Source organism: Pelobates fuscus, chromosome 3 (assembly GCF_036172605.1).
Source record: "Pelobates fuscus isolate aPelFus1 chromosome 3, aPelFus1.pri, whole genome shotgun sequence".
Lineage (NCBI taxonomy): Eukaryota > Metazoa > Chordata > Amphibia > Anura > Pelobatidae > Pelobates > Pelobates fuscus.
In genome coordinates, this window is record NC_086319.1 from 55,321,199 (window position 1) to 55,334,822 (window position 13,624).

The following is a 13,624-nucleotide window of genomic DNA, read 5'->3' on the forward strand; positions in this document are numbered from 1 at the left end:
CAGACAAGCTAGCCTTTGCTCCCCAGGTGCATCAGAGAGCACCGGTTGTCCTTCCTTGCAGTACTTTCGGGTACTAACCACTGCATACTGGGAACACCCCACAAGAGTTGCTTTTTTTGAGATGCCCTGACCCAGTCATCTAGCCATCACTATCTGGCCCATGTCATCTTTTAATTTGGCCATTTTTGCCCATGAAATTCAAGAACTGACTGTTCACTTGTTCCCTGATATATTTCACCTTTTGACAGGTGCCATTGTAATGATATAATTAATGTCATGCACTCCACCTGTCATTGCATTTTAAAGTTGTGGCTGGTCAGTGCATGTGTTAAAGGGACACTATAGTTCCCAGAACTACTACAGTTTAATGTAATGATTCTGGTGTCTCTATAATGCCCCCACCTCCCACCCCGTCACCATGGTGCAGAAGGGGTTAAAAACCCTTTCTGTCACTTACCTGATTCCAGAACCAATGTCCCTTGTAACTGGCTTGGGGGTCCGCCTTCTCTCCTCCCCTGCCGTCAGATTGTGGAGTAGACATAATGTGCATGCGTGGCAATGCCCACGCTAGCATTAGAACAGCCCCATAGGAAAGCATTATACAATGCTTTCCTATGGGGTTTCAGGTTACGCTGGACATCCTCATGCATAGCAAAAGTCACCTAGTGACCTGGAATTCCCTCTAGTGGCTGTATGGTAGACGGCCACTAGAGGTGGAGTTAACCCATAAAGATAATTATTGCAGTTTATTAAAAACTGCAATAATTACCTTTCCAGGTAATATGCTCCCAGGAATATGCACCCAGAGCCCTTCAATGAGCTGAAGTGGTCTGGGTGCCTATAGTGTCCCTTTAATGTAGTGATGCTGGTGTCTATAGCCTGTCACTGTAGGCTGAGCAATGTATGTTTACATTGCTGCTAGTAACACCTCTAGTGGCAGTCACTCCGTTTTCCACCCCCATGATGTGGGGGAAAAACATGAGTAAAAACACCTTTCCCATGAGGTCAGAGTGGGGCCAGGTACCTAAAAAGACTTACTGACAGACTCACACTCACTGACACATATACATTTTCTCATAAGCAAAAAAAAAATTATAATTTGAGTTTATGTCTCTTAAATGTCCAATTCCAGTGTGAGACTGCATGGAACTGCTTAGTCCAGAATTATATAGCTATGTGATATATACAATATCTCACAAAAGTGAGTACACCCCTCACATTTTTGTAAATATTTTATTATATCTTTTCATGTGACAACACTGAAGAAATTACACTCTGCTACATTGTAAAGTAGTAAGTGTACAGCCTGTATAACAGTGTAAATTTGCTTCCCCCTCAAAATAACTCAACACACAGCCATTAATGTCTAAACCGTTGGCAACAAAAGTGAGTACACCCCTAAGTGGAAATGTCCAAATTGGGCACAATTAGCCATTTTCTCTCCCCGGTGTCATGTGACTTGTTATTGTTACAAGGTCTCAGATGTGTTATATTTGGTGTTATCGCTCTCACACTATCTCATACTGGTCTCTGGTAGTTCAACATGGCACCTCTTGAGAAAGAACTTTCTGTGGATCTGAAAAAACGAGTTTTTGCCTCACATAAAGATGGCCTAGGCTATAAGAAGATTGCCAAGACCCTGAAACTGAGCTGCAGAACGGTGGGCAAGACCATACAGCGGTTTCACAGGACAGGTTCCACTCAGACCAGGCCTCGCCACGGTCGACCAAAGAAGTTGAGTGCATGTGCCCAGCATCAAATCCAGAGGTTGTCTTTGGGAAATAGATGTATAAGTGCTGCCAGCATGGCTGCAGAGGTTGAATGGGTAGGGGATCAGACTGTCAGTGCTCAGACCATGTGCTGCACACTGCATCAAATTGGTCTGCATGGCTGTCGTCCCAGAAGGAAGCCTCTGGGTGATGCACAAGATGATGCACAAGAAAGCCCGCAAACAGTTTGCTGAAGACAAGCAGACTAAGGACATGGATTACTGGAACCATGTTGTGTGGTCCGATGAGACCAAGATAAACTTATTTGGTTCAGATGGTGTCAAGCGTGTGGCGACAACCAGGTGAGGAGTACAAAGACAAGTGTGTCTTGCCTACAGTCAAGCATGGTGGTGGAGTGTCATGGTCTGAGCCAGCATGGATGCTGCCAGCACTGGGAGCTACAGTTCATTGAGGGAACCATGAATGCCAACATGTACTGTGACATACTGAAGCAGAGCATGATCCCCTCCCTTCGGAGACTGGGCCGCAGGGCAGTATTCCAACATGATGACGACCCCAAACACACCTCCAAGGCGACCACTGCCTTGCTAAAGAAGCTGAAGGTAAAGGTGATGGACTGGCCAAGCATGTCTCCAGACCTAAACCCTATTGAGCATCTGTGGGGCATCCTCAAATGGAAGGTGGGGGAGTGCAAGGTCTCTAAAATCTACCAGCTCCGTGATGTCATCATCACCTTTAGAGGACTAGAGGACTCTAGTGGCAACCTGCGAAGCTCTGGTGAACTCAATGCCCATGAGGGTTAAGGCAGTGCTGGAAAATAATGGTGGCCACACAAATATTGACACTTTGGACATTTCCACTTAGAGGTGTACTCACTTTTGTTGCCAACGGTTTAGACATTAATGGCTGTGTGTTGAGTTTTTTTGAAGGGACATTTACACTGTTATACAGACTGTACACTAATTACTTTACATTGTAATAGAGTGTCATTTCTACAGTGTTGTCACATGAAAAGATATAATAATATTTACAAAAATGCATAAAATGTAACGTAATACTTCTGTGAGATACTGTACTAGCTATACACTATTTATATACGGTCTATTTGACAAAATAAGTACATTTAACTAATTTACTACCATGACATGACAATTTTTTTTTTAAATTGGATTATTTGCATTTTACATGCTGATTAAAACTGTGAATGGATTGTCCCTTTACAACCTTGTCATTTCGATTAGTCCTTTGTTTATGTTTTACTATACAATATGAGAAAGTTGAGGTAGGAAATCCTGAGGAATAAGCACAGTGCTGCCCTGTCTCTATTCGCACTCGTGAGTTGCTTTCTGATGAATTGGAATTATGCAGAAGAAACGGATGCCAGTCTCTGAGTCAAGGGCTCGTCCAGCAGTGTGAGAGGCACTGCATTTCCCCTTAAACTCCATGGAATGTCATGTGAACTGGAGGACTATTCTGTGCCAAGCTCTAGAGACTAACTTCCACTTCTAAAAAGTTCACTGAATGAATAAGTTCACAGAGGGTTCAACACATATCAGCTCTCTCACGACAGCTTGGGAAGTAGGTGTTTAAAAATGTTGTGCAAATATGGATCAATATTAAGGAATCCATAGACTCTGGCCCTTTGAGTGTACGGGTTAGATGGCTTAGAAAGCGGTGCACAAAATTAGACCCCCAGATGTTTTACAACTACAGCTTCCATGATACTTTTTCATTCTAAAGACATGCAAAGCATCATGGGAATTGTAGTCCTACAATATCTGAGGATCGACCTATTGGACACCCCTGGTTTAGATGTAATGGCATGCATTGATAGACTGTAACAGGGATTGACTGTAGCAGGTCTGGGATCACGTTCAGTAAGCAATATAGCGATATCGTTAACACCTTAAGGAGCAATGATGGTTCCTTACCATCGATAAAGTTGGCATATAGGTCTGTAATGGCATGCTGCGGCTTTTCACAGCATATATAGATAGATATGTATTCCTTGTACAACATTTATGGTATTGTGTTGAGATCAATAGGGCACAGAGATGAAAACATAATATACTTACTTTATGGGGCGGTAATAAGTACAAGGAGACTGTAATGGAGACTTTGATCTACTGTTAAGACAAAAATCTGTCCAGGAAACACAGCGGTTTGTGTATGATCATAGTTCTAATCATGTTGTAAGGGAAAGGTAAATCCCCATAAATCTAGTTGGACTAACACTCTGGCAGGGGAGCTGAGAACCATTAAAAGCTTACAGCTACACAGCAATCATGAATTACTTACAGTGACTGAGCGTAAACATTTGTATGTGCCTGTCAGGAACCCACACCCAAGGCCATATATTTTTCCATGCAAGGTCATTCTTCCTGGTTACAGTGTGTATCTTTGTGATCTATTCACTAAACTATGAGATGGGAAGTGACATGTTACCTGCTATTTTATTAATAAGTTTATATTATACTAGAGTACATTCAAATCTTCAAAAAAAAAGCTCATGATAGCTGATTTACTAGTAAAATATTTAGACATTCTGTGCAGTTATTAGGTCAGGTGGTCATTCCAAAGACAATAGAATCTTTATATTAAAGGAAATAAATCTCTAAAATGTATTTTATGTTCCCTGCAGTCTCCAATAGGCAGTGGAGAATGGTGTAGGTTCCCCCGACTTTGCATAAAGTGGATAAGAAAGGTCCTGTTTGGTTTGATTATAAAAAGTGCACCACAAGTGTACTCAAAACCTTCACTGCTGGTGTATCAGAAAAAGCACACTACTGATTTACTACAAAAAGTACTCCACTGACACACTACAAAAAGTACTCCACTGACACACTACAAAAAGTACTCCACTGACACACTACAAAAAGTGCTCCACTGACGCACTGCAAAAAGTACTCCACTTACACACTACCAGAAGTACTCCACTGACACACTACCAGAAGTACTCCACTGACACACTACAAAAAGTACTACACTGACACACTACAAAAAGTACTCCACTGACACACTACCAAAAGTACTCCACTGACACACTACCAAAAGTACTCCACTGACACACTACCAAAAGTGCTCCACTGACCTACTACAAAAAGTACTCCACTGACACACTACCAAAAGTACTCCACTGACACACTACCAAAAGCACTCCACTGACACACTACAAAAGTGCTCCACTGACACACTGCCAAAAGTACTCCACTGACACATTGTACTCCACTGACACACTACAAAAAGTACTCCACTGACACACTACAAAAGTGCTCCACTGACACACTGCCAAAAGCACTCCACTGACACACTACAAAAGTGCTCCACTGACACACTGCCAAAAGTACTCCACTGACACATTGTACTCCACTGACACACTACAAAAAGTACTCCACTGACACACTACAAAAAGCACTCCACTGACACACTACAAAAAATACTCCACTGACACACTACAAAAAGTACTCCACTGACACACTACAAAAAGTGCTCCACTGACACACTACAAAAAGCACTCCACTGACACACTACAAAAAGTACTCCACTGACACACTACAAAAAATACTCCACTGACACACTACAAAAAGTACTCCACTGACACACTACAAAAAGCACTCCACTGACACACTACAAAAAGTACTCCACTGACACACTACCAGAAGTACTCTACTGACACACTACAAAAAGCACTCCACTGACACACTACAAAAAGTACTCCACTGACACACTACAAAAAGCACTCCACTGACACACTACAAAAAGTACTCCACTGACACACTACAAAAAATACTCCACTGACACACTACAAAAAGTACTCCACTGACACACTACAAAAAGTGCTCCACTGACACACTACAAAAAGTACTCCACTGACACACTACAAAAAGTGCTCCACTGACATACTACAAAAAGTACTCCACTGACACACTACCAGAAGTACTCCACTGACACACTACAAAAAGCACTCCACTGACACACTACAAAAAGTACTCCACTGACACACTACAAAAAACACTCCACTGACACACTACAAAAAGTACTCCACTGACACACTACAAAAAATACTCCACTGACACACTACAAAAAGTACTCCACTGACACACTACAAAAAGTGCTCCACTGACACACTACAAAAAGTACTCCACTGACACACTACCAAAAGTACTCCACTGACACACTACCAAAAGTGCTCCACTGACCTACTACAAAAAGTACTCCACTGACACACTACCAAAAGCACTCCACTGACACACTACAAAAGTGCTCCACTGACACACTGCCAAAAGTACTCCACTGACACATTGTTCTCCACTGACACACTACAAAAAGTACTCCACTGACACACTACAAAAAGCACTCCACTGACACACTACAAAAAATACTCCACTGACACACTACAAAAAGTACTCCACTGACACACTACAAAAAGTGCTCCACTGACACACTACAAAAAGCACTCCACTGACACACTACAAAAAGTACTCCACTGACACACTACAAAAAATACTCCACTGACACACTACAAAAAGTACTCCACTGACACACTACAAAAAGTGCTCCACTGACACACTACAAAAAGTACTCCACTGACACACTACAAAAAGTACTCCACTGACACACTACAAAAAGTACTCCACTGACACACTACCAGAAGTACTCCACTGACACACTACAAAAAGCACTCCACTGACACACTACAAAAAGTACTCCACTGACACACTACAAAAAGTACTCCACTGACACACTACAAAAAATACTCCACTGACACACTACAAAAAATACTCCACTGACACACTACAAAAAGTACTCCACTGACACACTACAAAAAGTGCTCCACTGACACACTACAAAAAGTACTCCACTGACACACTACAAAAAGTGCTCCACTGACATACTACAAAAAGTACTCCACTGACACACTACCAGAAGTACTCCACTGACACACTACAAAAAGCACTCCACTGACACACTACAAAAAGTACTCCACTGACACACTACAAAAAGCACTCCACTGACACACTACAAAAAGTACTCCACTGACACACTACAAAAAATACTCCACTCACACACTACAAAAAATACTCCACTGACACACTACAAAAAGTACTCCACTGACACACTACAAAAAGTGCTCCACTGACACACTACAAAAAGTACTCCACTGACACACTACAAAAAGTACTCCACTGACACACTACAAAAAGTACTCCACTGACACACTACCAGAAGTACTCCACTGACACACTACAAAAAGCACTCCACTGACACACTACAAAAAGTACTCCACTGACACACTACAAAAAGTACTCCACTGACACACTACAAAAAATACTCCACTGACACACTACAAAAAGTACTCCACTGACACACTACAAAAAGTGCTCCACTGACACACTACAAAAAGTACTCCACTGACACACTACAAAAAATACTCCACTGACACACTACAAAAAATACTCCACTGACACACTACAAAAAGCACTCCACTGACACACTACAAAAAGTGCTCCACTGACACACTACAAAAAGTACTCCACTGACACACTACAAAAAGTGCTCCACTGACATACTTCAAAAAGTACTCCACTGACACACTACCAGAAGTACTCCACTGACACACTACAAAAAGCACTCCACTGACACACTACAAAAAGTACTCCACTGACACACTACAAAAAGCACTCCACTGACACACTACAAAAAGTACTCCACTGACACACTACAAAAAATACTCCACTGACACACTACAAAAAATACTCCACTGACACACTACAAAAAGTACTCCACTGACACACTACAAAAAGTGCTCCACTGACACACTACAAAAAGTACTCCACTGACACACTACAAAAAGTACTCCACTGACACACTACAAAAAGTACTCCACTGACACACTACCAGAAGTACTCCACTGACACACTACAAAAAGCACTCCACTGACACACTACAAAAAGTACTCCACTGACACACTACAAAAAGTACTCCACTGACACACTACAAAAAATACTCCACTGACACACTACAAAAAGTACTCCACTGACACACTACAAAAAGTGCTCCACTGACACACTACAAAAAGTACTCCACTGACACACTACAAAAAGTACTCCACTGACACACTACAAAAAGTACTCCACTGACACACTACCAGAAGTACTCCACTGACACACTACAAAAAGCACTCCACTGACACACTACAAAAAGTACTCCACTGACACACTACAAAAAGTACTCCACTGACACACTACAAAAAATACTCCACTGACACACTACAAAAAGTACTCCACTGACACACTACAAAAAGTGCTCCACTGACACACTACAAAAAGTACTCCACTGACACACTACAAAAAGTGCTCCACTGACATACTACAAAAAGTACTCCACTGACACACTACCAGAAGTACTCCACTGACACACTACAAAAAGCACTCCACTGACACACTACAAAAAGTACTCCACTGACACACTACAAAAAGCACTCCACTGACACACTACAAAAAGTACTCCACTGACACACTACAAAAAATACTCCACTGACACACTACAAAAAGTACTCCACTGACACACTACAAAAAGTGCTCCACTGACACACTACAAAAAGTACTCCACTGACACACTACAAAAAGTGCTCCACTGACATACTACAAAAAGTACTCCACTGACACACTACCAGAAGTACTCCACTGACACACTACAAAAAGTACTCCACTGACACACTACAAAAAGTACTCTACTGACACACTACAAAAAGTACTCCACTGACACACTACCAAAAGTACTCCACTGACACACTACCAAAAGTACTCCACTGACACACTACAAAAAGTGCTCCACTGACCTACTACAAAAAGTGCTCCACTGACACACTACCAAAAGTACTCCACTGACACACTACCAAAAGCACTCCACTGACACACTACAAAAAGTGCTCCACTGACACACTGCCAAAAGTACTCCACTGACACATTGTACTCCACTGACACACTACAAAAAGTACTCCACTGACACACTACAAAAAGCACTCCACTGACACACTACAAAAAATACTCCACTGACACACTACAAAAAGTACTCCACTGACACACTACAAAAAGTGCTCCACTGACACACTACAAAAAGCACTCCACTGACACACTACAAAAAGTACTCCACTGACACACTACAAAAAATACTCCACTGACACACTACAAAAAGTACTCCACTGACACACTACAAAAAGTGCTCCACTGACACACTACAAAAAGTACTCCACTGACACACTACAAAAAGCACTCCACTGACACACTACAAAAAGTACTCCACTGACACACTACAAAAAATACTCAACTGACACACTACAAAAAGTACTCCACTGACACACTACAAAAAGTGCTCCACTGACACACTACAAAAAGTACTCCACTGACACACTACAAAAAGTGCTCCACTGACACACTACAAAAAGTACTCCACTGACACACTACCAAAAGTACTCCACTGACATTACCAAAAGCACTCCACTGACACACTACCAAATGTACTCCACTGACATACTACAAACAGTACTCTACTGACATACTACAAGAAGAATGTACACCACTGATGTACTACAAAGTGTGTGTGTATGTGTGTGTATATATATACACACACTTCTGATTTGTTGAACAATTACAGTAGGCTGAATGATCAGTATTACCTATAGTCCTGTTTCTAAACTTTTATCTTCAAAAATTACTGCAGCTATAAGCTTCCCCAATGAAATATATCACAGGCATTAGAAACATTGTCCACTGCCCATACATGTACCCGCACTGCATGTCATACGTGGATATGATGGGAGCATACTATTATTATTATTTATGTAGCACCATCAGATTCCGTAGCGCTCTCTCAGGCTCTCTCATAATTATGTATAAGAGAGTGTGCAAATGAACATTCTGCAGAGTGTTTAATTACATATACAATTATGGGACATGCTCAGCAGTCTTGGTTGGCCAGGGTTGGCTCAGAGATTTAAGCTTCTTCCTGATGTTGCAGTGTTCACTCTATAAACTTTAAGAATTGCAAGTGGTGACCAACTCCATTTTGGGTTTTCTAAGTAATTTTGTGCAACTTTGTGCAATTTTGTGCAACAGATGGCATTATTGCACTATAACCAACACAGGGAGTATAGTTGTTTGTGGTGCGTGGAGTTACTTTTTATTTGGTACAGGATCTGTGTTTCTTTGTGTACTCTGTTCTTCAAAGCATTTAAATGTTTTCATTTGAAATATTTGAATGTATTATTTTCAAGGTTTCATTTTCAGCTGATACTGTATCGCAAGTACTAAATGTTTGGATGGGCTTCTGAGACATTTCATGATAAATAGAACATACTGTGTGATCCCTGCAATGAAGCATATTTCACAAATGTCTTTTGATGTAAACAAAGCTCTTGGCTCTGTTTTTTGAACGATAGATTCCCTATCTAAGACAGACCCTGTAAGAAATATTTTAGAATTTGGGGGTGAAAGGTATGCCAGGTAACAAAGAAAAACACATTTCTAGGGACCATAAAGGTTTTATTTAAAGATAATTATTATAGAGGTGTTTGTCAATGCACAGTGGCAGAACTATCCTAGAGAGGACTCTGGTACAACAATTCCCCCTGCCTCATAGCAAAGGTACAACTCCCTCAATGTTTTGCAAATTGGGAATCTACTATTTGCCCAACCTTGCAGGGCTGTATTTAGCAATGAGCATTGTTTTTGTGTTTGAATGTCAGCATGTGTTTGTATGTAGTGTTGACGTTTGAATGCCAGGGTGTATTTGTGTGTAGCGTTGGAGTTTGAATGCTGAAATGTATTCTCATATACAAATACACTGCCACAGACACACTGATGCACAGACACACAGAAACACACACTGATACACATGCAGATACAGACGCACAGGTACAAACTGACACACACATACACAGACACCCAGAAACACACACTCATACACACGCAGATACAGATGCACAGGTACAAACAGACACCCAGAAACACACAATGACACGCATGCAGATACACTGACAAAGAGATACAGACACACAGCTACAAATTTTTACACACATGCAGATACACAGACACACAAACACTGGCACACATGCAGATACACAAACACTGATACATAATGACACACATGCAGAGCCTGTCACTTCTTCCCAGCTGCGAGCAATGAACTGCGCTTGAGGGATAATTGAAAGGAGGGGGGCGCGAACAGCAGGACCAGACTCTGCTTCCCTATAGCCTCATCCAGAAGAATGCAACAATAATAAGTAGCCAGAAAAAGTCTCAATCTAATTGAAATCCTTCAGCTACTTTTATAAATGGTTTATATTGAAATTATTGAAAATAATACCGATTGTGATTCAAATCATAAAATTTCTTGTGAGGATGAGTAGTTTAGTTTGAACCATGAAACCTTCATCATATTGTGTTTTATGTTTTTTTTTTTTTTTTTTAAGGTGTACGGAAAGTGCATCTGCAAGCACAATACATCTGGTCCGAATTGTGAACGCTGCGCTCCTCTTTATAATGATCAGCCGTGGCAACCAGCAAATGGAAACACCGGGGCACCCAACATGTGCAGAAGTAAGGAACTATTACCAAATATGGTGAAATAATAAAATCGAATTCCGTATAAGCAGCCTTTTCACCTGTGCAGCATGAGTCTGGAAGTGTTAATGTGTCTCGCAGCCTCCAGCAGAAACCGTTTCCAAAATATTTCATAAAAAATTTGAATTGTCTGCTGTACAATGTAAAACGAATTGCAAACTGTTTTCGTTCCTCGACTTGCCTTGAAGAGTTCTCAAAACATTATTATTTTTATTCCATTTTTTTTTCTTTTCAGAAGACCCTATGCACTTTCATTAATTAACTTGTACAATTTCGTAATGTAGCGTCAATATGGTTTTTGTTTTTGTCATGGAACCTTCAAGATAAGATATTTATGGAATACATTGTTACCATTTAACCTTGAGAAATCCTCATAATATGAGGCATATTTCAGATTACATGACGACCAAGAATAATTGTATTTAACATACCCCTTAAATTGTTTTTTACATAAATCAAGAGACATAAAGAAAGTGGAGCATTAACATTTAATAGCAAGTTTGTAATCGCGTCAAAGTTATATCTTGTATGTACTTAGAACATCATCATTTGCTACTTGCACCTGTCTTCCTCTTCCCAAGTGGCAGCTCATTTTGAATCATTTTGAATCACTTTAGAATTAGTATATCATTTTTAAAAATAGGAAGACTTATGGCGTTGGAGGCATAAAACGTTGTGCAACCACCCAAAATGATATCATTATTATAAAGACTTTTAAACATCAACACAACCTAGAGAGGATCTGTATGCTTTTAGTCAGTTGTCCCTTACCTGTTTATTTCGGGACCTAATTTATATAATGGCATTAGTTTGACAACCCATTAATTAAATGGAAACGGTCACTTCTCAGGACTTTTAATAGTATGGTTACTTACCTCTATGTTTATACAAATGTGTATTTTTGGGGTGTTAAAAATGTAGAAATCTAACACCTCTTTATCCTGCACCTCGGCGTCTCCATTTTAGCTCCATGGCAGTCATTGTGATAACTTTTGTCCTTATCACATTTAGCAATGAGAAAGTCTACAGAACAGGAGAAATGAAGCAATGTTTCCATTTGCCCTCCTTGTTAGTATTTTTTGTCCTAGCTTTGCCTTGTATGAACTGGAATATTATGCAATTTGCTAAATCTTTAATATAAATTTAAAAGAAAATGTCTTGTGAAAAATGACTTGCACAAGTTCTAGGTGTTTTCAGTGTGTATTGTGGGTAATTGCCAGTGGCCCTAAAATTATTCTATACCTTCCTACCAGTGGGGTTGCATTAAGAGGACATTGGAATCCATTTTTGGTTCCAACCTAAGAATTCAGAACCATCTGCCTTAGAGTTCTTCATTGCCCCGGTTTCTATAAACGATTACAGTGCAAATCAAGATTCTAAATGTTTAAACCTTAACCCCTTAAGGACACATGACATGTGTGATACGTCATGATCCCATTTTATTCCAGAAGTTTGGTCCTTAAGGGGTTAAAAGAACACTATAGTCACCTAAATTACTTTAGCTAAATAAAGCAGTTTTAGTGTATAGATCATTCCCCTGCAACTTCACTGCTCAAATTGTTTCTGTTTATGCAGCCCTAGCCACACCTCCCCTGGCTAAGATTGACAGAGCCTGCATGAAAAAAAACTGGGTTCACTTTCAAACAGATGTAATTTAACTTAAAGGGACACTATAGTCACCTGAACAACTTCAGCTTAATGAGGTTGTTTAGGTGAGTGCTACAGCTACCCGGAGCCTTTTTCTTGTAAGCACTGTATTTTCTGAGAAAATGCAGTGTTTACATTGGAAGCTTGGAACACCTCTTGTTGCAGTCAATCAGACGGCCACCAGAGGGACTTCCGAGTTCAGAGGCCCTAAAAAGGCCTCTCGTCCGATGCATTCTGGGTGAATGCATCAGACGGGCTATCAGCACACAAAGCACTGTGAACGCGCTTTGTGTGCTGACAGCCTGTCAGCACTGCTGTGGGCGTGGCTTCAGCTGACAGCTGAAGCCCGAACCCACAGGGATGCTGTCTGGCCACAATAGTGGTTGAAGGGGGGGGGGGGGGGGGGGGACGGACCTACTCTCCTCCCCCCCCCCCCGGCCCCCACCCCTGAGCGGTGAGTGGGGGCCCTAAAAATAAGGGTGGCACATACTGCCCCCCCGGCCCCCACCCCTGTGCGGCGGGTGGGGGCACTAAAATTATCAATAAGGGGGGACCTATTGTCCCCCCCCGGCCCCCACCCCTGTGCGGTGGGTGGGGGCCTTAAAATAAAAAATAAGGGGGGGA

General features: G+C 41.2%; 1 protein-coding gene across 1 annotated transcript in view; it reads left to right on the forward strand.

The window, feature by feature from the left end:
* NTN4 (netrin 4) overlaps positions 1-13,624 on the forward strand; it is a 117,084-nt gene that overhangs the window by 62,920 nt on the left and 40,540 nt on the right. Inside the window, exon 4 of the mRNA XM_063447086.1 lies at positions 11,203-11,329. Coding sequence (XP_063303156.1) covers positions 11,203-11,329 — 127 coding nt within the window. The remainder of the gene's footprint in view (positions 1-11,202; positions 11,330-13,624) is intronic.